General features: G+C 49.5%; 11 protein-coding genes across 17 annotated transcripts in view; 5 read left to right on the top strand and 6 right to left on the bottom strand.

The window, feature by feature from the left end:
- Positions 1-43: 43 nt before the first annotated feature.
- On the top strand, positions 44-1,558 carry FOXG_01884 (NADH-ubiquinone oxidoreductase 14.8 kDa subunit). Its single transcript, XM_018378955.1, has 5 exons — positions 44-446; positions 501-562; positions 686-832; positions 903-1,013; positions 1,069-1,558. The coding sequence occupies exons 1-5, from the start codon at positions 404-406 to the stop codon at positions 1,078-1,080; spliced, it is 375 nt and encodes a 124-aa protein (XP_018234954.1). The 5' UTR covers positions 44-403; the 3' UTR covers positions 1,081-1,558.
- On the bottom strand, positions 966-1,970 carry FOXG_01883 (DNA-directed RNA polymerase I and III subunit RPAC2). Its single transcript, XM_018378954.1, has 4 exons — positions 1,640-1,970; positions 1,494-1,585; positions 1,370-1,446; positions 966-1,319 (listed from the first exon to the last, which is right to left on the bottom strand). Exons 1-4 carry the CDS (start codon positions 1,787-1,789, stop codon positions 1,195-1,197), a joined length of 444 nt encoding a protein of 147 aa, XP_018234953.1. The 5' UTR covers positions 1,790-1,970; the 3' UTR covers positions 966-1,194.
- A 3,890-nt stretch (positions 1,971-5,860) lies between these two features.
- On the top strand, positions 5,861-6,782 carry FOXG_18205 (uncharacterized protein; the record flags this gene model as incomplete). Its single annotated transcript, XM_018398255.1, has 1 exon — positions 5,861-6,782. The coding sequence occupies exon 1, from the start codon at positions 6,540-6,542 to the stop codon at positions 6,780-6,782; it is 243 nt and encodes an 80-aa protein (XP_018234952.1). The 5' UTR covers positions 5,861-6,539.
- Positions 6,783-7,146: 364 nt separating this feature from the next.
- Positions 7,147-11,044, top strand: FOXG_01882 (uncharacterized protein). 2 transcript variants are annotated; one of them, XM_018378953.1, is made up of 3 exons: positions 7,147-8,044; positions 8,651-9,033; positions 9,108-11,044. In XM_018378953.1, the coding sequence occupies exons 2-3, from the start codon at positions 8,813-8,815 to the stop codon at positions 10,183-10,185; spliced, it is 1,299 nt and encodes a 432-aa protein (XP_018234951.1). In that variant the 5' UTR covers positions 7,147-8,044; positions 8,651-8,812; the 3' UTR covers positions 10,186-11,044. The 2 variants fall into 2 exon arrangements, with proteins under 2 accessions (XP_018234951.1, XP_018234950.1); XM_018378952.1 differs by having other exon boundaries at positions 7,147-9,033.
- A 24-nt stretch (positions 11,045-11,068) lies between these two features.
- On the bottom strand, positions 11,069-12,211 carry FOXG_01881 (sarcosine oxidase; the record flags this gene model as incomplete). The annotated part of the gene is made up of 1 exon (XM_018378951.1): positions 11,069-12,211. One exon carries the CDS (start codon positions 12,209-12,211, stop codon positions 11,069-11,071), a length of 1,143 nt encoding a protein of 380 aa, XP_018234949.1.
- A 3-nt stretch (positions 12,212-12,214) lies between these two features.
- Positions 12,215-16,376, bottom strand: FOXG_01880 (HAL protein kinase). The gene is made up of 2 exons (XM_018378950.1): positions 13,702-16,376; positions 12,215-13,638 (listed from the first exon to the last, which is right to left on the bottom strand). The coding sequence occupies exons 1-2, from the start codon at positions 15,076-15,078 to the stop codon at positions 13,507-13,509; spliced, it is 1,509 nt and encodes a 502-aa protein (XP_018234948.1). The 5' UTR covers positions 15,079-16,376; the 3' UTR covers positions 12,215-13,506.
- Positions 16,377-16,998: 622 nt separating this feature from the next.
- Positions 16,999-18,932, top strand: FOXG_01879 (uncharacterized protein). Of its 2 annotated transcripts, XM_018378949.1 has the most exons (3): positions 17,038-17,767; positions 17,831-17,911; positions 18,021-18,932. In XM_018378949.1, the coding sequence occupies exon 3, from the start codon at positions 18,076-18,078 to the stop codon at positions 18,448-18,450; it is 375 nt and encodes a 124-aa protein (XP_018234947.1). In that variant the 5' UTR covers positions 17,038-17,767; positions 17,831-17,911; positions 18,021-18,075; the 3' UTR covers positions 18,451-18,932. The 2 variants fall into 2 exon arrangements, with proteins under 2 accessions (XP_018234946.1, XP_018234947.1); XM_018378948.1 differs by having other exon boundaries at positions 16,999-17,911.
- Positions 18,933-22,416: 3,484 nt separating this feature from the next.
- FOXG_18204 (uncharacterized protein) lies at positions 22,417-22,542 on the bottom strand (the record flags this gene model as incomplete). Its single annotated transcript, XM_018398254.1, has 1 exon — positions 22,417-22,542. One exon carries the CDS (start codon positions 22,540-22,542, stop codon positions 22,417-22,419), a length of 126 nt encoding a protein of 41 aa, XP_018234945.1.
- On the bottom strand, positions 22,543-25,460 carry FOXG_01878 (CAMKK/CAMKK-META protein kinase). Of its 4 annotated transcripts, XM_018378944.1 has the most exons (6): positions 24,990-25,460; positions 24,836-24,917; positions 24,634-24,783; positions 24,201-24,576; positions 23,733-24,142; positions 22,543-23,677 (listed from the first exon to the last, which is right to left on the bottom strand). In XM_018378944.1, exons 1-6 carry the CDS (start codon positions 25,109-25,111, stop codon positions 22,979-22,981), a joined length of 1,839 nt encoding a protein of 612 aa, XP_018234941.1. In that variant the 5' UTR covers positions 25,112-25,460; the 3' UTR covers positions 22,543-22,978. The 4 variants fall into 4 exon arrangements, with proteins under 4 accessions (XP_018234941.1, XP_018234943.1, XP_018234944.1 ...); XM_018378946.1 differs by having other exon boundaries at positions 24,836-25,460; XM_018378947.1 differs by having other exon boundaries at positions 24,634-24,917.
- Positions 25,461-25,683: 223 nt separating this feature from the next.
- FOXG_01877 (uncharacterized protein) lies at positions 25,684-27,002 on the top strand. 2 transcript variants are annotated; one of them, XM_018378942.1, is made up of 3 exons: positions 25,684-25,963; positions 26,031-26,327; positions 26,382-27,002. In XM_018378942.1, exons 1-3 carry the CDS (start codon positions 25,927-25,929, stop codon positions 26,483-26,485), a joined length of 438 nt encoding a protein of 145 aa, XP_018234939.1. In that variant the 5' UTR covers positions 25,684-25,926; the 3' UTR covers positions 26,486-27,002. The 2 variants fall into 2 exon arrangements, with proteins under 2 accessions (XP_018234939.1, XP_018234940.1); XM_018378943.1 differs by having other exon boundaries at positions 25,701-25,963; positions 26,031-26,994.
- An 83-nt stretch (positions 27,003-27,085) lies between these two features.
- FOXG_18203 (uncharacterized protein) overlaps positions 27,086-27,289 on the bottom strand; it is a gene marked incomplete at its 3' end in the record, with an annotated part of 2,062 nt that continues 1,858 nt past the window's right edge. The window contains exon 4 of the mRNA XM_018398253.1: positions 27,086-27,244. Within this exon, the coding sequence (XP_018234938.1) occupies positions 27,086-27,244 (159 nt within the window). The remainder of the gene's footprint in view (positions 27,245-27,289) is intronic.

Here is a 27,289-nt window from a genome sequence, read left to right as displayed (position 1 = left end):
ACTTAGTTGTTAGAGAGCCTATGGGACACAATAGGTACCTAGGCAACGACGAACTGGATCACGGCTTTAATGGCTCTTTTGGTTCGCTCCCCAATAAGCGCTTATCAATAAAAAACATCGATGCAAAACAGGTCCTTATGAGGTTATTGGACAACCTCAAACTTCCTGATGCTTTGTTTCCAGTGTACTTCGGCTTCAGGCATCTTCCTCCGTTGTGCTTGCCGCTGACGAAAAGCAGACCTATGAGTGGAAGATAGGCTTCGTGGCGGTGTATTGGCGTGTGGCGTGTCCTCACGTGACCGTATCACCGCGGTGCTTTCGTGCATCTCCCGTCGGCTTCGGGAATCTGGGAAACGTCAGAGCAGATTGGTTTCCGACGTTAAGAGAGCATTGATTGCCCACCATGGCCATTACGCCGACCCAGTTTGCTAAGAAGACGGCGCAGTGTGAGTCTCGGTGTATTGAAATGCTTTTTTAAACCTTACTGATGACCTGAACAGCGGCCAATTGGTCTGATGCCAAGCGACGAGTGCTCTCCTCCTACCGAGAATGGATTCGAGCTGTATGTTTTGCAAAACCGAAGACACATTCTCTTGGATCACGATATTCCTAGTCTTCATGTGGCTTTCGACGAAGCTTGGCTAGTGGATTTGCGACCGATCACCTGCTGATCAACCAGATATAGGCCCCCGAAGTCCAAACCATGTACAACATGCCCATGCCCGTCTCCGCCATCCGAACCCGTATGCGGCAAGAATTCGAACGACAACGATTTGTGAACAAGCTCTCTGTTGTAGACGTTCTTCTCTTCAAGTCCCACGCCGAGTACCAGGTGCGCTCGAACTCCACAGCTGGAATGAATTGATGTACAGGAGGGTTTTACGCTGACCTCATGAACACAGGAGACAATGAACTTCTGGAAGCAGACCAATCACATCATGGCCTACTTCAAGGAGGAGAACTTCCGAGGTGACAAGCGACTACCATCCAGCTTTATGACTGGCTTCCTCGAGGTGAGCATCGAACTACATGGCGCTCTGTTGAGGATGAGGCTAACAGGGTGCATAGGGTCGCAACTAGCAACAAGGGCTTGTGTATATATCTCATTGAAAGGGATTCCTCAAAACGCCTCTATTTCCATCATGATCCATGTGAATGCAAACACTTTTAAGTCCTGAGCACATGATTTTGGGCTCATCGGTCAATCCCCTGCTCTGCGTTGTAGGCCTCCCTCTTGGTCCAGAACTCATCGGCGACTACATCACATACTTCTTGAATGTCGACCAACCCCTTCTTGAGAGCGTCAACTGCAGTTCCACCTGAATACTTGTTAATAGGTACAACCCCGTGAGGCATTGCGTGTACGTACTGTAGGTCTGAATGCGAATGTTCATCTTGGGCTCTGAGGGATGGGGGATAGAGTAAGCGCAGAACTCAACATCGGGGCTGTCATGTGTTAGTTGGGCTTCGTAGGACATGCTAGGAATACAAACTTTTTCATGATGATATATCTCAACGCGTTTCCGAGTGTATGGCCTTCATCAGTGAACTCAAAGGAGGCAGCAGTGTCTGTTGAGCCAGGAAGCTAAGTGATGTGTCAGTCAATATCACGTTGTGTCACCACTCTTTTTGTGCTTACGATTCGGACTCTCTGGGGCTCAGTTTCCTCCTCTTCTTCCTCATCCTCGACAGCCTCGTCATTCACCGCAGGCTGCGCGGAGACTGGGGCATCCTCCATGTTGGTATCCTCAGCCTGTGGCTGCTCTTCCTTCTTAGTTCGCGCAGGCATTTTGTCGCTTGTAAGAAGTAAAATTGTAAACGGTAGAGAGCCCTTTTCTGACTCTGATTCCTTTTGCGCCCGGGTCTGAAAGTATGGATCTGCTGTGACTAAAAGAGATATCAAGCCGTCTCTTTCACTGAGAATTGTTTCTTGGAAATTTTTGGTGAGGCTGAGATGTGGCGCAACGTGGGGCATCTCGATTTAGAAAATAGTCTTGTCTCCTGATTGGCTCGGTTTGAGTTTGTTCTGCTCAGTTATTCATCGTGTTCTATCTCGCATAACTCGATAGGAACATGAGTCTCTTGCAAAGTGTACTGCATATAGTATGGAGTCTAGGCATGTTTATATCTTATCCATAATTTATAAGGTATCAGGTCAGAACAATTAAGCCGCTGCTGATCTGTATTCGACTTGGCATAACCTTTCTTGACCTTTTCCAGGCTGGTCTCTATAAACCACTAAGGTAAGATAGGATCGTATAGGATTCGCCAATACTTCCTTGGAACTAGTTAGTATATAAAATGCGATTTACGCATTGAATACTCTACTCGGTTTGCGCTCTGATCGATTTGTAGTCTAGATGTCATGGCCACGGGTTTCATCGTCCGCCAAATCTTAACGTAGCGAGCAAGTTGGGTGATTGTTGGATGATCCCCATTCCTGTCCATTGTTGCCAATCTAATAGCATAACACCAAGCACTAATCTTATCATGACTGCATTGCATATCTAGCTAAGGTACTTCTGTTAGATTAATGTCGTTCTAACCTGCCTACCCTACATCAGGAATAACTCCAATCGCATTGTCATCACAGTAGCATATTGTCCATAAAGTTATTATATGTCATGCGAAATCGCTGGGAAAGGGAATGGGGGTCCTTGTGGTATATTCGGGGTGCTTCTTGTCTGTAAACCAATATCTATGCGGTCAAGTGTACGTCGAACAATATTTTCCTGATGTCCCGTCCTAGCGACCAGTTGACGGTGGCAAGTTCATAGTTTGGAAGTATGCATACTGTCTACTAAGTGATATAAATGTAACCTGCCGATGTCATTCATAGTATACGTAGACTATGATATCGTGCATCAATCCTACGCTACACACAAGCCTCATCTACTAGACATCATCAAAGTAGTGCGACCAACATGAGATTACCAAAAGGTAGACGTGCTAAATATAGGCCGCCCTGATTAGGTCGGGAGGACTGAATAAAGGGCTGATGTCGCCTACTACGTATGCTCGCTCACCAACACTATTAGAGCGGTATGGTGAAACTCAGCACCTTCGATCAAGCACCGCTTCAGAGCGAGAGCGCATGAAGTTACGCGACTTACAATACACTTATATATGCAAGGGCGCAGGCACAGCCTTTTCACCGTAACTCACATCGTAACAGCATCATCTGCGTTACATCGGTAGTCAAACCCAAGTTGACATTGTCCGTGCTCGCATAGAAGTAATACCCACCGCATACGGAGCATAGTTCCAACTCATAGAACGTTGTGGTATCGGCAATTTGTTTCGGTGAGCTTCAAGGACCCCCCAGTATATCGCTTGCAACTCGTAATATAGTACAAACATTAATGTTTTAGATAGCAACTCCTGGTGATTCTCTGAGGTCCATATTAGGTACGACCTCGCCTGGTTGTCGAAAGAACCTCACGAGAGAAACATACAGCCCTTCAGCCGCCTGACATAAGCAAGACAGCCCAGTGGATGGATGGCAGAAGATGACAAGTACGTACTCCGTATAGTGGAGGGATAAGTTGAGATGATGGCTAAACCACATAAGGTATTGACACGGATTAGCTCTGGTCATGTTTGAGGGTAGTAGTGATGAACCAATCAAAGGTCATTCCATGGACAATTCGAAACATGTGCAAACGACGGCGCCCAGAAGAGGGTGGCTGCAGAACGAATTGGGCATTTGTGCGGCGTTGCGTTGCAGTAGCGTGAGGTGTGTGGTGTCAGCGCAGGTGGAGGAAACCCTCCACAAAGCTGCTAACCTGAGACAACGTCTCAGGTGAGATGAGGTTCGACGAACGAACGACGACACCACAGTCCCAACACAGCCGCTGCTGAATGAGAGTCGCAATTGCAATTGCCCAGAGTTCCAGCGGGCATAGCCCTGAGAAACAGAAACGGATGCTGAAGGCGAGGCAGAAGCGAGAGTAGGAAGGGAGAAAAACCTGATTAATAAGTCCTTTACAAGGCATTCTAGAGGATGGGTTAAAAGCCTCCGTGGCTAGCTACTTTCTGGCTAAAACAACCAAAAGCCACCTGAGGCGTTGGCGGCGGGAGATGTGCGACGCCTCTTCTTTTTTTCCATCTGGCAAGGGCCATGGCGTTGACCTTTTTTTTCCTGTATCGGACTCTTGCTACCTATCCAAGTACCATGAGTCGTTAGCCTAAGGTCCCATTGTGAACCAACTCTAATGTGAAGAGTTTGTTTCATCATTCATATGTATAGTGTGTGTGAGGGAGATCAAATGAATGTGGACTATTGTTGCCGATGAAAATGATGAGTCTGTCACAAGTGGTTGGCCAGGATCAAGACGAGAGGACCGATCAGAGACAGGGGCATAATACGTACAAGGATCGTCGTCATAAAGGCGGAAATGGAGCGCTGTCGATGCAAGTGAGACTCTTGAATGTTTACACCAACGTGATATGGCGTGGGTCAGATATTGGATGTTGTGTGACGAAATTGAACTTTTCCCAAAAATACTCAAGTCCAGTTGTGCTATCGATCATGCCAGATTGATTTCTGCGGTCACAATTCTTTGACAACGAAGGGTTCCAGTCGAGTTTCTCAGTCTTGGAGGAAAAGATTGTCAGTTTTGTTAGTGTGTAAGTGGTGACTTTTTTCTTAGACATGATTGATGGACATCAGAACGTATGTAGATCATTTCAGAAAATCGCAACAGGGAGTGTAAATAATGAAGATCATGATATTTCGAAAGAACGTGCTGAAGCAGCAAGACTATTTGTTACACACTGAGACAGTTGGAGGTAATCACTGTACCTTTCATCAGCCCATCATTCACAAACTTCCTCTTGTTATTCTGACTTATAAAAGCGAAACTATTGCCTTCTGGTGCACGGTAAACGGGGGGCTCAAAGGAGGGGAGGGGGGCTCAACTGTAAACGACGGTCCGAAACAATTGCAAGAACATATAAAGACGAATGGACACTCCTTTGTTTCCAAACCTCTCTCCATGACCCCATTGATATCAACAGCCAAACATCCTCGCAGTGGTGGCATTCTCCTATCAACTTGTCCAGAAGCCCTTGTGGTTCCTAGCATAGCAGCTGGTATGGAGGTTTGCTGTATTATCCAGGTGTACAATATCCATCAAAGGATCGTCAGGGCCCTAAGGTTGTTTGGGGGTTCCGGGGCGAGTGAGGGGCAAGTTTCAGCGTGTGAGAGAGAGTGCGCAAGTTGAGATGGTGGGGAGACGACAGGACGTATCATTGAAAGTGGGTTCTTTGGGGGATGCACCGAAGATTAATAAGGTGCCAGGTGTTTTTGGTGAAGTACCCAGTAAAGAGCCAGGGTTGATGTCAATGGCCACGAGGCAGTCATGGCACTCCAAGATTTCTTTGATATGAGGATGTTGGTTTTGCCTCGGAATGCCTTATCCTAGCCATGGGATAAATCGAACTTTGGCAAGGGCGACCCATGTACCCGAGCCCCATTGAGGAAGGCCCCCGATCTCACCTGCCTACAGTACATGCATGGCATTTTTGACTTCCGTGGGTAGGTGAGGTTGAGTTGACCTTGCCGAAAGGTAAAGGTACATACAAACCTAGATGGGATGAGAGTTCGTAGCTGCGATAGGTACCAGGTATTCTCACCTATCGCTTGCCAGTAAACGAGAATCGTCAAAACCTCTCATCAGCAACAATGTCGAATCGTCCAATGAACCCCCCTTTTTCATACTCCTTTAGTGGTCTTGGTTTGCTGATGACAGATAAAGGGCAAGCTATCATTGGCCACTATTTGATGGTCTGTCAATCTTTCTTTCCATGGACATTAAAACTAAACTTCCTCGTGGACCGCTGACGAAACAAGTTGCATCGTTCTTCAGATGACCGGCTCTGGCCCATCCCGAACCACCAACCAGCGGCCTTGAGACCGCTAGCGTACCAGCGCCATGGGGTTAACTAGCGGCGAGCATCAATAAAGCCTTCTGAACAAGGCGCTGATACTGGCTGTTACAGGAATGAGATGGAATGGTTTTCAGATCCTAGATATCCCTGGAGGTCCTTCCACACCACTCCCCCCGTCCCAGTAAGACCCTGAAGCTGCCACCGGAAACACGGTACGACAGGTGGTGGTACGGCTCACAGCGAATTTGTCCTCATTAGTGATCTGAGACCTGCGTTATAAACCCGACATACTGCTTCTCAACAGCCAAGTGCTTATTTGAGTGTCCGAGATCGACACAAGATGTATATCAAGGCTGAGGAGCGGTCAAGTCGATTTTAATCTTCAACCCAGGGGTCAGGCGAAGCTGTATAGACCAAAAAAAAAAAAGAGAGAGAGGGAGAGAGAGAGCGTCTGAATGGAGTATTAGTCAGTCGTCAGTCAAACGAATTTGAGATCAACGAGTGGAAATAAGGAACGACGCGTGATGGAGCCAGATACTCCATCATGCTCGGTACATTGGAGCCAAAGGACATCACATGCTGGTTGAATAGAAAATCACAGCAGCACATCACGGCCAATATAGCAATTACACACAACTCGTGCGCATATGAGGTTCATGGCCGACAATTCGAACAGGGATCTGCGACCAAGCAGCAACTGGGGCCACGTCGAAGGGTTTGCTAGTATTATCAATATCAAACCGCCAGCAACGGTGGGAGCAAAATTTATGTCAACGAGGTCAACAACGAGTGGCCGACGGTTGGCTTGGGTCGCGTGCATCCAGCAGCAGGATTCAGGTGAGGACCACCCCGGACCCTGGTTCGCCATGCCTCGTGTGCTGTTTCCTTGAGGACGTTTGTCGACCTGTCAATTTGCCAGTTCTATCTAGGTATGTAGGCCTCGGATAGCTACCATTGTCTTATTCTTGTCTTGTTGGTCGGTATGATTCGATCTCTACGAACCGACAAGATAGGTACCTAGCTCTGGAATAGGGGCCTTTGCACCGCTCTCTGTTACGTTTAATAAATGTGTAGGCAGGCTGTTAGTTCATCCTTTCTCAGGCTTTGGATTGGTGCTGGATAGTCTCACCCCCCTCGACAGACTTAAGGCATGTAGCCAACCAGGCGCACCCCAGTCATTTTCTATTCTTTCGATCGCATCCTTGTCCCTTGGCTCGTCTCGCCGGGTTGGATCCATTGCTTCAAGATACGAACCAGGCGTCGTGCTTTGTGTCACTTTTCTCCGTATCCCCCTTCATAAAATACATGGCACCAAATAAAACATCGCCAGGTCCCCAACTGACCCCTCATTGACGATCTGGTGAACTTCTGCTGTTATTCCTTCTTCGCTGTTGTCGAGAGATTTCGGCTCCTTCCTTCGACATTGCGTCCTTCTCCCACCTCCATCTCCGAGAGCTTGACTTTGATTGATACGTGCAACCGGGACTGCGACTATCTGTGATTGCTCGCTGTCACTCCTGTACTATTGCTACCGCCGGCACCAACGCCTCTCCCTCGTCACATTTACAGTCGGCTGTGAGAATCTCTTCATTCGCTGATCCATTGCGTCTGGCCCACGGTCTTGCATATTTACGTTGTTGGCTAGCCGCTTGAACTGCCTGCACCGTCAGTACTTACAGGCCTAATCACACAGTCAGCCTATATCGACAAGAGAGGACCTTTGTCGATTTGTATTTGGATCTGGATCTGGGTTTCTCTCGCTGTGACAGCTTGGCACAGTTATCAGGGACGTCCCTCCAGAAGGACAGCCGCCAAGAGGTTGCGCTACTGCATCTCCAATTGACGGAAAAAGCAATTCTGTGCAGGTGGTCGTTTCCCGCTACGACGACCTACTACAACGACCAACTGAATTCGGGAACCAACTAAAACCAACTGAGTTGAGCGAAACCACGCGAAACACGGGCCTGCCGGGCTGGAGCCAACATCCCAACCCAACCCACCCCGTACCGAATTTGATAAAACAAGTCGCCAGTCGATCGACCGAGGCCACTCTGACGCCCCTGGCTTTTCACTCCTTCGATTAATCATTTACTCGCAACTGCAACGAGGAGAGGAAATAACAACCGGGTTATCTCTTCTTCTATCCTTCTCGGTTCGTCATCTTCATTTTTTCCCTTGTTCCCTTCTGAATCCCCCTCCCTCTCTCTACCTCCCATCTTGCATGCAGAACAAGGGAAAGCAAATTGGATCTGGCTTCATTTGCTGCTTGCTCTGCTCTGTCACATCTCGCACAGAGCTGAACCGCCCGCTTTGAGCTTGGACCCAAGTCAGAGCGCGCAGGGCAAAAAAGAATAGCGAGCCGTCGTCGAACCATCCACCACCAACGGACCAACCAGCTTCTATATCTGGTCTCTGTCGCCTGAGCTGAGCTATCCATATTATTGTTCCTTCCAGCCCATCTCAGCCCCAGCCCAGCCCAGCCCGGCCTCCCTTTGTGTGGTTCTGGTTCTGGTTCTAGTTCTGAACGTTCTTCTGGCTCTTCTTGTCCTTCTTGTCCGTCACTCCCGCGACAAGACTCACCCAAAGTCGAATCGAATCGTGTGCTGACTCGAGTCGGCCACGTTCACGATCGTTTCCATTCCTGTCTCACTTCACATTTACGGTCGTCTCCGACCCATTCGTTTCGATCCGTTTTGCTGTCTCTGCTGTACTCGCTAGTCAATACAAGAAAGGAAACCTCTAACTCGCGAGAACCCAGACCCAGAAAAACCCAGGTACTCGGCTCACTCTGGCTCGCTGACTGGCCTTGCCTATTCCCTCCTGCTTCTCCTTGCAGCTCTCCCGTTCCCGCACTTGTCTCCTTACAACACGAACCACCTGTCGCCATTTCCCACAACCCTGCACTCGCACTCTTTTCATTATGAGTGCTGCAATTGCAATGGCTCCCTCTCCCGCTCCTCACGAAAGGTTCTCCAACCCCGAACTACCCGCTCCCTCTACTTCGGCTGCCACCGTTGGAACTTCCCCGTCTGCACAACGGTCTTCTCTCAACCTTTCGACATCGCATGCGACAACCCAATCTTCCACCAGCAGCAGCCCTAAAGCTGCGGGCCAGGGTGCCAAATCATCACCCTCCAGCGCGTAAGTACATTTTCAATCAATTGACCAAGTCGTCGCCATCAATTGATCACTCCCTTACTGACCTGCCCTTGCAGTTCACGATCAGCCGGCGCGCCCCCTAGAATTATCGTCAAGAAGGAGCCTGCCTCTCCCAGCATGACCCATACGCGACCTCGACCACGCAAACTTGACCTGTCCAAGAATACACCCAAATCTAACCAACCAACTTCGGCACGGCCCATGACAGCCCGTGACGGCCTTGCTATCCAAGAAGTTGGTATCGCCTGCCTGTCTCCTGGCTTTGTCACCCAAGACCCTGTTATGAAGGAGCAGCTGCAGCGAAGCATGTCAGTTCGAGAACAACAACGACACATCATCGAAGCTAGACTTCACCAGCAGTCTGCCAAGGGAGACGGTCCCGATAAAGATCCCGTGTCACAGTTCGCCGCCAAGACACCCGGCATGTCGAGAAGAAATAAGGCCCCTGGCCTCTCCATCGTTGCGCCCTCTCATGAGCAATTTGCCAACGAGAGAGTTATCCAGTCTGCGCCTCTTGGCCACAGCTTTACAGGACGTCAACATCCTGCTCCCATGACCCGTCACATCACCAACCAGCCATCCAACCTTTCGAGTACTTCTCATATCCACCACATTCCTGCTACCCAAACGGCCAACCGATTACCGCCTATCAGCGATGTATTTGGCCAAGGCCTGTCAGCGCATCCCGACAATGCTCCTCAGCCTCAGTCTCTCTACCCTAGTGGTCCCAGCTCTCGTGGACCGATGACATCCCCTGGCCACCCTCCACCTCCACAGGCCCCTACGCCTGGACGAGGTCGTGAGTACAGATCTGCTGAGGAAGCGCAACAGGAGCTTGCTGGTGGGCGACCCGAACTCCTCCCTAAGCTTGTTCACTATGGTGGACACCAGCCCCCGACACCCCCTTCCCCAGCTCCCGGCAGTCGACCTGTGGATGCTTCACGAAGCGCTAGCACCAGCAGGCGAAGGACACGCGCTGAATATGAGGACGGCAGCCCACCCCTGGGCCATGGACCTGCTCCCACTCGTCGTGGTCCCTTTGGTGCCGGACGAGATAGCCCAGAAACTCAGCGAGCCAAGAAGGAAGAGTTCATTCGATTATGCGAACGCGCGTGGGATCTATTTCACTCGTAAAACCTCAAAGACAATAATCAACAATAATCTTTACTACAACGACCAGCTCGCTTTGGTCATATTCTTAGCCTAATAATCAAGGCGTTATTTCTGTTTATTACTTCAACCATCTTACTGTGTGGCATACGTCCAGATCGGCTTTAAAAGGTTGGATGATTCGGTGGTTCACTGGGTGGACATAATGTTTTTCATCTTGACGACGCTATGAATACTGTCCGTCAATATTCCGAATGTTTGGACGCAACAATCTTACACACCAACAATCTACTCCTCGAGTCAAAGCACCATCCACTTGTCGATTGACTGGGTTGTAGTGGTTGTTGATCAGGGGCTCTACTACTTTTGATGTAATCGCAACGGATGCTTCGCAACATCGGGACTGGAACAAGACAAACATCCGGCTGTGGCTCTATTTTATTTTTTATTCTCGTCTTTTATCTGGTTATTGGAAATCGCTTGGTCTGGTGGGCTGCCAGAACCCGGGTATGAGCAAGACGAAGGGGAGTGATTATGTTTTTCTTCTTGCATACTTATGTCGTTTTTGGCCAGGAATTGGCCCGGATTTGCTTGGATCTATTATTGGCGACGGTTTTTGTAGACCTCGCGTGGTGTACGGATTTGGAAATAGGGTGAAGTTTCAAACAGGATTGACATAACTGTTAAGGCGATACTTGGCTCACAAGTCTCTGTAGTTTCCTTTGTGACATAAATAATCCATTCCTTGAAACACAGGCAATCTGGTTACAAAACTATGTTCCTATATATCAAGAGTGGTCCGAATATACAACACGCACATAATATGTATATTGAATAGACGTAGAACCTCTACAAAGAAGCCCTCTTCTTCTATTCATTTCCTTGGTTATATCCGCCCCATCAAGGACTACAGTTTGCTGGGTGTTGTCTTGGGAAACCCAAACTTTGAGATATCATCAGTCGTCTTCCCATCCAATGCAAGCTCAGCAGTAACTCGACCGATGGCGGGAGCAAACTTGAAGGCATGTGCGTTACCGAGAGCGAGAATAACATCCTTGTGCTTCTCTAACTCGCTGATGATAAACTGTCGATCAGGCGTGATTGTGTATTGGCAGGTGACGGTTCTCAACTCATCGCCTCGCTTGGGAATAAGCCTATCCAGAAATCCGTTGAGCTCGTTGCTCAATCTCTCCGAGGGCCGCCATGTACGCTCTTCAGGATTCATGTCGTTTCTTCCAGCGTCTTGACCAGCCTTGAGCGCGGGCTCGCCGTAGAGAGGAAAGCCATAGAACCACTTCTCACCTCCCCAGATCCAAACGGGGAACTTGTCGTTTGCAAACTGTGCTTCATGCTCGTGAGAGGGCTTGAAGTAGGTTACCTGCTCCTGCATGACGGTGATGGGGAGCTCAACGCCGAGTGGCTTGAGGAGCTTGTTCGTCCATGCATCAGCAGCAATGATGACCTTGCGAGCGTGATAGACACCTTGAGAAGTCTCAATCGTTACGCCGCCGCTGGGTTGGGGCGTCACAGCCTCGACGCGTGTGTTCTCCTTGAGAACGGCGCCGTTGAAGCGAGCCTGGAACTGGAGCGTCATGACGGCCTTTGCGGCGTGAACAATGCCCGAATCAGGGGTGAAGACGGTATCAACGCCCTGAGGAACATTGAACCCAGGCCATCTTTTGTTGGTCTCCTCGGGCGTGAGAACCTCATAGGGGACGCCGTTTGCATCGAGACTAGTAGTAAAGTCACTAGATGGCGTCGGCCCCTTCTGTGGGAGAAAGACGACACCTCCCGTGATAGTCAGCATCTTCATTCCCGACCGCCTCTCCAGCTCCGCCCAGTCTTTATAAGCTGACCGAGCGAGGGCGACGAACTCAGGGGCCCCATATGAGGTTCTGACAATACGTGAAGTATCGTGCGAAGCGCCGCGAACGTGGCCCAGTTCGAATTGCTCGAAGCCAACAACTTTGGCGCCTTTGATGGAAGCTTGATAAGCTGCGGCGCTGCCAAGGGCACCGAGACCAACTACGGCGACGTCGTATTGTTCCATCGTCTGTGTTTATGAGAGAGTGTATGTATAAGCAAAGTGTGAGGATGATGAGCTTGAACTCAGTACGGGTTGATGATGGGGTGATATATAGGTATTTATCATGTCCCGAGCCTGGGCCTTTGACTGCCCATCTGAGGTACAGCCAGCATTATCAGTTACATTATGAGCTAGGTATTGCATTCGGTTACCATGCTGTGTCACTGCTGAGCGACAATATGACGGTAATTGGGTTTGGGGGGTTTGTACCAAGACTCGGAACATGCTCCCGCAACGTCCCCCGCGAATTACACCGGATAGGGTATCCGATTCACGATATCAACACTTGTGGGTATAGTCAGAACAGGCAGATCTGAATAGTTCATGGCGAATCATGTCACCGGCTATTTGTGCCGATAGTCAGGACTGTGCTGAAATCTGAGGATGCTTTGAGAGGCGGAAACCTGCCACTCTCATCACAATCTAGTCACAGGGACTGAAGCTCTCCCAACGATGTGTGACGCCAGTAATTGAACCAACAGACAAAAAAATCTTGGATATGTGCTCTTGGCATCTTTGTGCTGACATGAGAACAACCTCTTGTCTATTTTGCTTTGCTTGATATTTCTTGGGCGTCAACGACAGGAGTATATCATCTACGCCTCTTTTCTTCTTGGCCTCTGGGGACAGACAAATCCAAAACCAGATGTCTTTGGAACTGAACTTCCTGTCTGCTCGGCTTTAGACCTCTTGGCCTACCAAAGGTCTCTCTCTTCCCATGATTCATACCCATTCGTGTTTGCCCGGCACCGTCCTGCCCTGCCTTATCTTCACCATGGCGCGCCGTGTCTTGAAAATGCAGCCTCCTGTAACACAAAAATGGTCTTGGAGGATAAATAGACTGAGCCTCCCCATTCCATCGACCCGACCCCTGGGCAATAAGCAAGCCCTGCTGTCCTTTCTCATAAATGCAAGGAACCGCCACCCTGCCAGGACATGATATGCTTGAAAATGATATAAAAAAAGACGATGCTTCTGTTTACAATGCGCCCAACACCATTGCTCGATTAAAATAACAAAAGAAATAGTCCAAACGATGGGTTGTCGAATCATCAGTGGCTTGACATGGCTTGCTTCGCCAAACGCAGCCATCAACGCCAACCCGCTATTTCCGCCTCCCGATATTGGTCATCCTTCTAAAAGTCCCTTTCGTGGTTGGACCGTTACCGGAGGCCCAACTCGAGTCGATTACTCATCGAGTTTGAATCGCTCGAGTTCAGAGGTCCCCAAATTGACCATCACCCTCAGCATCACCATCATCATAGACCCTCTTCACCAGCCTTGCATAGCTTGATCTCACGTACCCATTCTGACTTAAGGACCTGAGCGGCCGTCAAGCGTCGAGTCGGGTGGGGGTCGAGAACCGAGTAGATGACATTGCGGCATCGCGCCTTGTACAGAGTTAGCACGGGATGCACAGTACCTTGGGCCCTTATCACATTGAACGAACTTACCCGATGAAGAGATTCGATGGGGCCGTAGCCCTCCTCATCACGGCGACCCTCTAAATAACGGGCGTAGAACTCATCATCATCCTTCTTGGCCAGTCGCCAAAGGTGTCGCCCTGTCCGCATTGCCATAAAGATGACACCGCAAGCCCACACATCTACAGCTCTGGCGTCGAACTCCTTATCCGTGTATTCCTCGGGGGCAATGTAGGGAGCAGAACCACACAGGCCAGATACCATATGCGCGTCCGTCTCCCAAGCCATTCGGAAACACTCTCCGTTGCCAAAATCCGTAATTTTGAGGGCGCCACGGGTCGTCAGGAGCAAGTTTTCTGGCTTCAGATCACGGTGCGCTACACCCATCTCATGAAGATATTCGACACCTCGCATCATCTGCTTGAAGAAACAGTCGGCTTCTTGTACCTCGAGCTTCCCACTTGAGAGAACGAGAGTGTACAAATCTCCTCCAGCGCAGAATTCCATGACTTCGCAGTAGTCGCCCTTGGCATCCTTAAGCAAATCGAGTGTGTGAATAACGTTGGGATGTCGAAGCGAGGACGATATGCAGAATTCGGCTGTGAGTCGCTTGCTATACTTCTTCTCTGTCTCCTCTGGTCGGCGTCGGAACTCCTTGACAGCAAAGAGCTTTTCATTGCTGCCACCAATCTTCTTGTGGGAGATTCGAACAATGCCAAAAGCACCACGACCGACCACTTCCTGGCATTTGCCGTATTTCTCGACCAGGGTTGTCGTTGCGCTGGGTCCACCTTTTCTATCGCCAGCTTCTTCTTTTTCTTGCTGTAGTGTATCCACCCAATTTGAAACGAGCGATAGATCGTGCTCGGCGGCTGCATCCTGTTTCTTGCCGATGATCGCTCTCCACATATCCGAGAGCTTTTCCTGACGTCGACTAGATTTTAGATGATGCTCATGGCCACCTTGTGCTTCCGGATTTAGAACAAATCGTTGAGAGGGTTCCTTGCCACTGGTCGATTTCGTGGCGGGTTTGGCTGGTGTCGTGGCCTTGTCAGTCGGTTTGTGCGAAGCCTTGTCGCTACCCTTCTCGGTGGACGAAGTCTTTGCTGCGGGTGTAGAGGTGCCGTTTGTGGAAGAAGCCCGCGGGCGATTAGGTAAATCGACAGTCGAAGGGGCGGGAGTCGGAACTCTTGACGTATCCTTGGATGAGAACATGCGGGTGAGACGGTTCTTTACTGAGGCTGTTGGCTTGAGATGCGTGTCTGAGGGAGGATTTCCATTATCAGTGGTTGCACCATTCTGTGGTGCTAGACCAGGGGACTTCTTGACCCCATCCTGAGACTTAACCGAGGATGGTTTCGAGCTCGATGCGGAGGGCGGTTTTGGGGAACCAGATGCAGTGGGCATTTTTGGAAGTGAATACGAGACAAGAGTCACTGTCTCGGGTATTGGTGAGGGTAGTTAAGGCGAAGAGTCGAAAAAACAAAGTGACTGTAGAATATGCGACTTGGTGCGACACCAGAAACGGGCGTCAGTGAGCACGACTCGAGCAAGGGTTTGTTGCGCAACGGATAAGTCTAGAAGCAACGGTTCAGTTGGCAGGCAACCGAAGCCAGCGCACAGCAGTAAGCCAGGTAACAACAGAAATGCCGAACGCAGAAGCGCGAGATTTTAGTTCCTGGTCAAATGGCGCAGCGCAGCGCAGAACAAGATTGACGAGTGATCAAAAACAGGACAGTGGGGGATATCTGAGTTGTCTTTGGGTCACCGATCTTGGCGGGGGGTGGAGATGAGGCGAAGCAAAAGGTGAGCGGCAAAACGTATTGGACTGAAATATATGTACTGCAGTGTAGGTATCGGATTGGAGGTGGTGATAGTGGCTAAAAAGCCCGTACCTCAAGAGTGGCGGGTTCTGTTCTGTTCCGCTCTGTTGTTTGGTGGGACCGATGTAATTGATTGAAAGTCCCGAACAATACCGACAAAGAGCTTATTCCGAGGTAGAGCTATCGAGCTAAGAAGTAGCAAGAAGACAACAACAGCAAAAAGGAAAAACCTCGAATAAAAAGAGGACACTCCGAGGTGGTGCTCAAAGCCGTAAGTGAACTCTTTCTTGGCTGATGATGATGCCGAACGCCAAGACAAGGCGGATGCAGGTCACGGAAGGATGTCGGCTTCTAGGGACCAATATTTGTCGCGAAGAAAGGTACTGAACTGGAGCTCGTACGGAGCAACCTGTAGCAAACCTGGGTCACGATGACGAGACGAGAGAGGTAATTTCGAATTCAACAGCCCAGCTCCTCGTGCACTGCAAGTTGGACGCAAGAAACTCTCGCCCTTCCCAGTGGCAGCGCTCGCTATAGAACAAACGCCTATAGGCGTTGATGGGCTCTGAAGCCCGTGCAGCTATACCAACGACAAAAGATGAGGGGAGCGAGCAATCTTTGTCGTAACTGCTAAACAAAGCAGAACAAGAACAAAGAGGAGGACGGGAGCCAGGGTGAGACAGAGAGGAAGGGTAGAGAAGAGCAGTGGTCGGTGAGAAGCTATATCCTATATAACGGGGGGCAATGATACAGCGAGGCCGAGAATTGTTGTCGACGGGGCTGTATGATGCCACCTTTGAACAGCGTGTTTCTTAGATGTTCCATTGAAACGAGGGTAGGCCTAGGCAAGGTCAGGTCAGGTCAGGTAAGGTAAGGTAAGGTAAGGTAAGGTAAGGTAAGGTAAGGTAAGGTAAGGTAAGGTAAGGTAAGGTAAGGTAAGGTAAGGTAAGGTAAGGTAAGGTAAGGTAAGGTAAGGTAAAAGGTAAGGTAAGGTAAGGAAGGGAATTATTAAACAAGGCTAACTTGTTGAGCAGTGAAGAGTTCGAACGATCTGTCCCAAATTAAAATTCCCAGATGCAGTGACTGAATGATGGACAGTACTGGCGAGTACTTTACGAAGTGTGATGTATATTATGAAGGCGCATGTACCTGAAAGGTTAATCCGAAGGCAGGTAGGCAGGTACTTGTTAGCATGGATGGAACCGCTGGAAGAACGAAAAAATTATAGCTCCGTCTTTCTGTAATTTGCCTAGCATTTACAAGGACTCGCTCCTGGAGAAATGGAGCAAGATTGGATGCCACAAGGACCAGCGGCTGTTTACCATGTATCAAGCATTGCATTGCCCATCACCAAGTCTCTCTCAAGAAGCATATTCGTAAGTGCCAGTAATTCGGAAGCTACCTAACTACTAAGGTAGACATCAACATCAGACTCCTACATGGAAGCCATATAGCCGGAGCGGCGCCGGCATCATATGGTTTTGGTTATGGGTCTCCTTGATCATGCATTCCCATATATTACCAGTTCCAGACTACATCAGGTTCTTCATCGGCCAATTCATACCTCAGTCAGTTTTTTGCTGAATGCCAGTTTCATCATGCCCTATAATCCGCGTTCGGAGGTACAGTGCATTGGCCCCCCCGGTGCAGAGGAACAAAAGCGCTTCTCCTGCTTAAGCAAGGAGGGCCGGAGGCTGCATTGGCGGTGGTCAGAAGGACATGTTTCCGTACTAAAACACGACAGCTCTGCTGGCCGATCACCCAATCCGCTGTTTCAAACATCTCTCGTCTATGTCACCCAATTATTTCCGACATCTGCCACAGCAGTCAAGGGTTTTCTGGGCGTCTGTGTGAGCCCTGGCCCTCATCAGAAAAATCCATCATGAAAGGAGGGGCCACCAGCGCTATTCCGCGGAGGGAGTAGGCTACCTCAAGGTAGTCATGATGTAGCGTCATGAGTTCCAGGTACCAGAAAGGGAATTCTCACTCAAGCTCGATGCCACTCTGGACGACAGCAAGACCCGCTCCATCAGGTCTCTTGTGAACTGGGCCAAGACGGCACAGTACATCGAGCCGGGAACCATCGAGCCCCGCCTGTCATGCAACAGGGGCACACATGAAGTACGTTTTGGTACGGGGTACCCTTCTCTACCTCTCATTGAACCTCTATCTGTCTTTCATCTAGTTATCACCGAAAAAAGGACCACGGACCTCCAAAATACAGCCAAGCTTTGCGGCGGAGACACCCCTGCAACATGGGGACGTGCTTCCATGTATTACTCCCCGACAGAACGCTTCTACCTATTACTGCATGCTCATATTCGATATCATATCAGCTGCAATTGCATGTTGTCCAACACACATGAACCCAGACAGACGCTGTGACGTAGAGCAGCGAGCCAATCAGGGATACCGAGGTGAGCATCTAAATGTATGACGGCAGATCTGTGAGCCTTGTGCCGCACCGCACCGGCAAGCAGAGATCCGGTCCTCTACAATATACGACAGAATCAATAACGACTCAAGACGAGGTGCGGAGTATGGGTCAAACCACACGATAGGACGTGGTGACTGTTTCGGCATGGCGGTGCAAGGCATTACATTGCATTGCATCGCATCGCATCGCATTATGTACAGAGGCGAGGCACTAGACAAAGTTCTTGTCCCCAGCCGCGCGGTACTGATCTGTTTGTGGCATGACGAGGCGGCGGCGGAGGGGCACCAGGGCTTGGTTCACCCAGACCTCACTGATGCTTGGTTTCCTACGTTCCATTATATTCTTCGAGCATGTTTGAAGCAGCACTGGGGAACAGTTGCCGCATTTCTATCCGTGCCCGTACCGCCAGATTCAACGTTAGCGCTAATGAATAACACCAGCTCAAAGCAGAGCCGATGCACTTCAGCGGTCGATGCGGTGTGGTGCGGTGCATCCCTGCGGGTACCCTCAGGGGGTTGACTGGCCGCCGTTGCGTCTCTCTAAAAGCTTCCCACGATTCGAAAATGGGTATTGTCTACCTAGCAATGGCTGGGCTAGAATGCACCCTGGTAGCAAAAGGAAAACCTGCCGCGGTTAGAAGTTTTAACGGCCATGTCGTTGATATGCGCGAGTCAAAGGGTGCTTTGTACGACAAAACTAGGTAGGAGATCTCGGGAAGTAGGCGTGGATGCGGTAGGTAAGGTAGTGTTTGTATCACGTCCTCGACCTACCTGGCTTGGAAGCTACCGCCTCCACTGCCACCTACCTACGTACCTATTGGCATGTGCCATGGATGGTTTGGCTGACCAAGCTCTGGGAGTGGTTTTGATTTCCAGCTTGTTCGAGGCTTATCCGAACCTCACACAAGCCGAAATCAACGTGACATTCATCAGTCATGGAATATTCCAGTTGTAACATGAATCTGTCTTTAAAAATGGAAAGTCGTGATATTTTCCTCCCGATAACGTGACAAGAAGGCCAGCCTGGTCTGCTCAAGCCTTTTTGTATTTGATATTTTGTTGGATACGTGCCCTCGACCTCGTGCTGACCCCAACCAACTAAGGTAACCCCACTAAGGTAACCTAACGTTTAGCAGAAATGCCAAGAAATGGCGCATGGGCAGGGACAGAGATCCGGCTAGACAGGGATGTCGGAATTGTGGAGGTGATGGCAGCGCTAGTTGAAATGTGCCTTTGAGAAACTTCTTGGTCCAAGACTTGCAAGCAGTTCTGTTTGAAACTCTTGATTATTACCTCGCTAATGATAAAACATTTGTTAGTAATGATGGAGAGAGAGAGAGAGAGAAATATCTGGTGATATATGTAGGTAGGTAGGATCGTCGATTCTCAAGTAACATCCCATACCTTAGTCAATAATCAATCTTTCAAGGAAAGGTATCCTGTTAACCCGCCAAGACACGTGTTCGTGGTATCGAATTTTCATAAACATGGTTAGCGATCAGTACATCGAAACCAATAGTTCGTGAGTGACATCTCAGATATAGTCTCTTGTCAGTGGTAACGTTTCGGCTCCATTTTGCCTCTAATTTCTCATCAAGACTATAAAGCCATGTGCTTTCGCACTCTCCCGAGGCTTCATTTTGAGCATGGGATTTTAGGTCCCTAGGGTATGTACTTGGTGCTCCATGCCCACCTTGAAGGTAGCTGGCAGGTCATTGGCTGGCCCTACAGCATTGGCATCAGCTTGTTGTAGAACCCTGCAAATGTACCTGGGTGAAGAAGGATACGAGTATATCATGATTATCATGAATTGGCCTGTCGTTTTAGACACTGATAGGATCGTATGCAACGCTGTGCGTACTGATCGGCATTCAGGAAATGCATTGTAGGTAAGTAGGTAAGATACTAAAGAACTTCATCGTTAAAGAGACCAAACACCGGGCCGGGAAATCTTTCTCTGCACAGCTCCCGTCGAGTAAGGTATGAATAAATACATACTTGGGTACATGTAAGGTAGGAAAGTTGGCTGCATCCAATTCGAAGACGGGAAGGGGAGAAAAGATCCAGCTCAGAGCTACATACCTTACAGTCACAAGTCGCTTCTTCCACATCGGTGATGGCTGCCTCGAGAAAAGGTAGGTACTTCGTCCACATCCTTAAGGTAGAAAGAACACAACCTTGGAAACCTTCGGAAGGCACCCACTTACATGAAGTAGGTAGGTAAGTCAGATAGGTATCTTCTTTCCAGTGCTAGGTACCTTAGGGTAGATGAGGTAGCGTCGCTTCAAAACGAGTCCTGTAACGTTGTTCCTCTCTTTGTACGGGCCCTTACAACCGGGCTGGCTTGGCATTGAGACGCATATGTATCGAATATGTATGTCCAATATGTCCAATATCCCTTACAGTTTCATTCGAGACCAATGAGAAACAGCGACTGATAAGCTGTTGGTGTACGTTTTGTCCTTGTGGCATGCGTCGCAGCTACTAACATGAGCAATCGTGCTAGCAATAGCAACAACACCACCAAGTTGAAGGAAACAGGAGGCCAAAGTCACCCCTCAACGAATCGATTCCCTTTGTACTGGATTCTCAATATCAATTGAAGTACACTATGAGGTATTTCCACTCATCCGCACAAAATGTGACAAAGCGGCGTGGCTTGCTGCCGCTGCCGCTGCCGCTCTTCTCTTGTTTGGATCTCTCCAAATACGATGCCTGCTGCATAAGGTAGGTAGGCATCCTTTTCTATGTCCTGTTCACGCATATGCACCCTTCTGTCAACCCCCAGAATTACTGGAGGAATCCTCTCTCCCTGGCACTACGGTCTGGGGCTCTTTCGTCCCCACCAGCCCTCAATTGAGCTAGCTCTGACAGCCAATACATCTGGGCTTTCTTTCTGTGAGATTTGTTCAGAAAGAAGAGGCCTCCAGATTGCTCGAAACCATGCCCCGCTCGCTTAATCCATCGAGCTTCAAGGGTTGAGTTACGCAAAAGGGTTGACTTTTCCGAATGCTTCTTCCGACCTTGACATCCTATCCGCCTCAGCTACCCAGAAATACTAGGTAATATATTCCGACCAGGTCAATCAAGTCAACATGCCGATTCGTTGAACTCCAGCTTGGTGTCCACCCAGCTCGCTGGGCAGCTGGGTAATGCTCACTCTGCAACCCTCGGGTTCACGTCTGGCCTAGGTATTGTTGAAGCTTTTGCACTGAGCAGGGCTGCCAACTTTCTTGCGTGGAACCATCACGAATTACACAGCTTGATCGGCATGGTGGCATTCAACTTAAGGGGTTCTTTTATAAACGTAACCCCAGCCTGCAGGGGTGAAAGCTTGCACATCCCTGTAGGCTGGTCTTCTAACAAAACCTTATCACATATAAGGATTGTTCCATGTGTTCTAGCGACCTGTGTATGGAATATAATCGATTAAAAATGCCAACGTCTTTGGACGATTCATATCAAAGGAGAGAAATTGACATAATACCTGAAGGACTTTTCCTTGACCTAGGAATGTTCATATTGGATACCTTACACATGCGCAGGGTCGGGTCCCTTCACCGCTCGACCCGCGTCCATCACATATCAACATTTATTTACCAGAGGTACGATACCTGACGCTCCATCCCCAACACCCATGGGGAGTGGGCATCGCAATGTCACCACGTACCAACATGTTAGCAAAATGGGATATTTCGGCGACTCCCTGGTCTGGCATTAGCAAGCGATAGACAGCAAAGGACTAGACCGCAATCTTTTCGATAGTTGGATTAATCTACTATCTCGTGTTGACGTCACACCGTCTTGATTTACATACAGGCAAACATCTTACACAGCATCTTTTACACCGACAACAAAGTGCCTTCACCGTTTACTCGTGCTCTATCGCCGAACGCTCACTGGTTCACTACACCCAGTCGACACCCGTCAAGCCAACCCCGGTTCTGCTGCCGAAAGCTATCCCTGTAGCCCGCACAAGCTTATCGAAGTTTTCATCTTGACCCTGCCAGATAGCGACGCGGGCCCATGCAACATACATACATACATACCCAATTGTGTCTCACAGCAGCTTGTTGGTGGCCGTCAATCGCAACCCTAAGGGGTTGGCGGCTGAGCCTTCATAGTACACTTGATGTATAGTGACACCTTGAGCAACGGTTTCCACGTGGCGCCGGGTGTTCCTGGTGCCTTTCTGTACAGTGGCACCCACTTATGCATGACGAAGGAGTCATCCCGAATTTTATATCCCGTCTTCGGGGGAGCATCCCGCTGCCGCGACTAATCTTGACACTCACCGTTGCTGTTCTGATGAGATACCTAGCTGACTGATCTCGAACACGTATCGAGATTGGCAGAGCTTTTCTATCAGCGGTGCTAGGACAATTATCTCCTCATCGGCCAGCATGGAACCGGCGTATCAGGCTTAATATCTTGTGAAGATGTTTTATCTACTGGCTACGCCTTCTCGAAGCCCCTGCCTGTGCTCCTAATTCGTGCGAGATACATTGCAGATCTTATTAGAGGTAAGATTCGAGAACGGCTCCGCATTAACTGGCTTTTGGCTGCCTTGGCAGTTGTGCACCTCTATCACAAAGTTGTACCTTTCTTCCATGGCTGTCAACCTCCTCACCAAAAGCCTGGCTACCCGACCGTGCCGAAATAGAGGAGTCACCACATACCTGATTCTTATCTTTAAATCTCCTTTGTTTTATGTGGTCGAGTTGCTGAGCCTCCAAATCTGTCAACTGCGCCACTACTCGTACCGGCCCGCAGTTCACACTACTACTACACATGAGGGTATTTGCTTTGCTTCAAAATATTACCCCAGTTGCATCCAACGGTCATGTTACATGGTGAGCATGCTTTTTCATACATATGTCTTGTGGTATCGTTCTCACTGAGCTTCTAAAAGAGTCCACCGCCTTTGATCCGTCACTACCAACCATGTTGTGATCACCTGCAACGCCATAGAGGTACAACGTAATTTCCAAACGCGTAGCCTTACCCCAAGGTGTAGCTTATGCCCTAGACCAAGGCCCAACTTGTTCTTATTGCTTCCCTGAGAGGCCAAGCTTGGATGTGAGGTGCGAAAGCTTGGCTGCTGGCCCCGATTTCTGTAGGTCATCAGAATTCTCAGAGATGTCTTCATGCCCAGTGAGTCCAGGGGCCCCCTTCAGTTTCCGCGTATCCTTGACGAACTTGGTCAAGTATACTGTTGGCCTTCTCGAAGAAACATTCTGACCAGACGTGATGTTCTCTATAGCAGTTTCATACGCTCGGTCATACACGTTGAAGTCAACGGCCGTTGGCGAATCGGACACCATATCTGGAGTAGCCTCATTGGAAGCGAACTCGTCCATTGTTCCTGTGCCGATTCCCAAGAATGGGGTGTCATTTCCCTTGGTTTCGTGAATTGGCGGAATTTGGCTGCTTTCATCAGTCTTTTGATTCAGAAACTTGCGCCGCTGGTAGAGCAACGCCTCGATCACCTCTGCCTTTGCCCTTTCTTGGGACGCATCAAAGGTATCCTCGGCGTGTTTAGGCGGGCTACTGTTCGATCTGGCGCGATGCTTGGCCAGAATGGACTTGAAGCGATGGATGGCTTTCATGACGCAAAGGAGGTGATTCATCTTGCGAGTAAAGGCACGGTTAACCTCAAGCTCATTTGGAGGTTCCACCATGTTGGCACAGTTCTCTTCAGCAGAGAGGAGAGTGTCCGTACCCTGCTTGGTGACCCAGGGGTGCTCCTGTTCGGGTGTTAGCTCTGTTATGTCAGACGCTCGCAAGGCCTGAACATCTTACTCGAAGTTTATCCATGGTTATGCGCTGCTCCGGGTCTTTGTTGAGTAGCTTCTGCATGAGGTCGGCAAAGTCTGGGTTCTCGTCCTCGGGGATGGAAGGTTCATCGGTCCTGATAGCGTCGTACATGTCCAAGACGCCATCACGGTTGAATGGAATGCGCCCATACTTGAGGCAGTAGAGCGAAACTCCCATGGACCAAATATCAGCCGCGGTGCCCGACACGTCGCCATGCTTCCCACAAAGTTCAGGGGGAAGAAAAGCGGGTGATCCTGCAGATTTTGCTGTTCTCATGTTTTCAGATTTTTCAAACATCTCGGAAACTCCAAAATCAACGACTTTGAGCACGTCATCATCAGATAAGAGCAGGTTATCTGGCTTGATGTCTCTGTGGATGACACCCTGAGCATGAACTGCGCGGCATATCGTTAGCATCTCAGAATAATTGGGGTATGAGGTGATTGCACTCACGATACTCAATGGCTAATATAAGGTCTCGGAACCAATAGCGGCAGTTTTCCTCAGGGTAGGGATTGGCGTGTTCGTCAAGGCCGACCTTCATAACGACACCCTTTCGGCACATCTCTAGGACCATATAGATGGAATCTTCCTCGGGGTCATCAAGAACCTCATAGAGCTGTACTAGGTTTGGGTGGTTTAGTTTCTTCATAATGGCAATTTCCTCTCGAATGAGGTGCAGTGCATCATTGCAGTCTTTGACCCGGGGCACTGAATTGAAGGGATCTCGGCCGCCAGGGCCCATACGCCTTGGGCCTCGAGGGCCTTGCCTGAGGATCGTGGATTGGAGGCGTTTTCTGAGTCGAGCCTTGGAAAATTCTTTTACGGCCTGAGGCTGTGTAAGTCGGAGACGAATTGGGCGCTGGCTTGGCGGCGCAATACTCACATATTCATTGCCGAATTGGTCCTTTGCAAGATGGACAGCGCCATAAGAACCTCTGCCGATTTCTTCCAAAATTGTGTACTGGTTTACTCGATGGTGAGAGCAGCCATCAGAATCCTCATCCCCAAATTGTGTCTGCGCATCGAGAGTTTCCTATGGAACTGGTCAGTCCAATAAGGTCTCGATGCTGGTGTTAGTTCCGCACCTTGACCTCTCGATGGGCGCTTGGGGTTCTCTTGTGATGCCTGAGAGGACTCGAGAAATGAAGAACTTCTGTTGGTTCCGTCCTTGGTTGATGCGATTGTCAATTGACCCATTGGGCGCATTTAAAAACTGAGTAGGCTCTGAGTCTGACTTACAGGTGATGGATGAGTGGTGGGGGAGGTTTATCGCCAGAGGCATCGTCATGTTGATCGACTCTGACTTGGGGCGAAGGGAAAGTGAACGAGGGTCTCATCTCTGGATGAGTTGCTGCGTCCATTGTCAAGGATGATATGCGATGCGCTACGCCCAGACAAAGATATGAGGTCGGGTTGGAGTTGATCGAATCGAACTCAATAGACTAATCAGTCAACGACGTTGCCCCGCACCCTGCGGTAAACCAATATACTATGTAATATAACAGGAATTGTTTTTTTTTTTTTTTTTTTTGACAAGGCAAGATACCTTAGGTATGTATGTATGTTCTGCAATTGAAGATGGTTCAAAGAGGAAGAAGGGAAGCGCGACAGACAAAAATGGGTTTAAGAGTGATTGTTAGTGCCATGTGATATGATTTGGTGGTAGAGGTACCAGTCAGAGGGATGGAACGAACCAAAGGTCTTTTTCGAGTCCCGTCAGTAAGTGAGTGAGCCTTGGCTGAGCGAGCTGCTTACAGGCGGGGCACAATCTGTCTAAGGTACCTACTAACTAGGGGACTTGGACACCTGCAGTCAGCCTGGGGACAACTGGTCGAGAGCTTTAGGCCCTACCCCACCTAAGCTCTTCACTAAACTTCAACGGGCACAGGCGCCACAGTTAGGTAAGGCTGGAAGGCGGGAGGTTCCATCATAGGCTTGACCTCCCTCTACACCAAAACAATTCATCGCATCGTATCGAATCGCATCGCATTCCAGCTGCTTCAACATCTGTCTCTAGGCTCCCACCCTTAACCAACGAGATATAGACACCACTGCCGCGAATTTGAGTCTGCATCAACACGAGCTATACCTGTCCGCCGACTTGTTCAAGCAATACCTACCCAAACCCATCGCAGTTCAACTTACACGTCGACCTGAACACCCTTGAATCTCTATCATGGTTGTCTATTCATTCCACATCTTCGACCGACACAGTGAGCAAATTCCCTCGCCTTTCCCCCTCTAGACCTCCCGATTGACAACCCTTCTTCTCTCTTTCAGCCGAATGCGTCTACTCTAAGTCCTGGCTTCCGCCATCAGCGGGCTCCGAAACCGCTGCTCCGAGCACGTCCTCTGATGACGCAAAGCTCCTATTCGGCACAGTGTTCTCCCTTCGAAATATGGTCCGTAAGCTCGGCGGCGACGACGATGCATTCATCAGCTACCGAACTGCCCAGTATAAGCTACACTTTTACGAAACACCCGCCAACTTGAGATTTGTTATCCTCACCGACACAGCGACCTTGAGCATGCGCAATGTGCTACACCAAATTTACATCAACCTATGGGTGGAATATGGTGTGGTTTATGAGCCAGGAAGAGTGTAACATTTGAGCTAACTTTTCTTTGTAGTGGTCAAGAACCCCCTGGCGCCAGTGGAACACAAAAACGGCGATGGTGTCAAGAACGAGCTCTTCGAGTTGGGCCTCGATCAGTTCATCAGGGGCTTGATGTGAGCGGGAGGAGCAAGAATAATGAGCACTTTTCAAAGCATTGCGTTTGAAAATACCACCTACAACCATGGGGCTTTTGAGATGGGGAAACAAACCATCTTCCCCTCCAGTCTAGATACTGCGCTCCCGGGCATGGCCTGAAGGCTGGAGGTATGAAGGAGGCGTTTCCCAGCCATCAGGAGAATAACCCAAACACGAGAACAGGGCACTCGTGTTGCCCGGCTCCGAGCAGGATGACGGTTTCGGCATGGCAGCGCGAGTCCGTACCAGAAGCCCGGAAACGTCCCTCACGTTCGGCACGTTCGGCTAAGGAGGCATGCGGAAGTAGAGAAGAGAGGACTATACCCAACGCCATTTCCGGCATCAATGTTACAAGAGGGGGGTTGTTAAACCAAATCCCTCAGACTCGACTAAACTATATCAACACCATATACTCGCCTCTAAATGACTAATACGTGACATTTGTTTGCGTCTTCAGTGGCCCAGGTGCTTCCCGATATTATGCTGCTCCTTTATCTCCATCCCTGATTCCCATGTAATGATCCCGCCATGACTCCCAAAGTTATGTAGCAACACAACAAACACAACCAAAATACATACGCTTCACGACTTGTCCTCCACTGCTCGTCCCCATGCGCTCTCGAAGCCCCCCTGAGGGTCTACCACAACCAGGCTTGATTCCCCCTGTGCACCGTGGACTTGTGTCTGTGTCTGAGTCTGTGTCCGAGTCTGTGGTTGCGACACCTTGGTGACACCAGTTGTCTGCGAAGCGCCAAGATCAACAGCACTGGCCATCAGGTCATCATC

This window comes from Fusarium oxysporum, chromosome 5 (assembly GCF_000149955.1).
Source record: "Fusarium oxysporum f. sp. lycopersici 4287 chromosome 5, whole genome shotgun sequence".
NCBI classification, from domain to species: Eukaryota; Fungi; Ascomycota; class Sordariomycetes; order Hypocreales; family Nectriaceae; genus Fusarium; species Fusarium oxysporum.
Note: the sequence above shows the minus strand (reverse complement) of the source record. Positions and strands in the feature narration are given on the sequence as shown.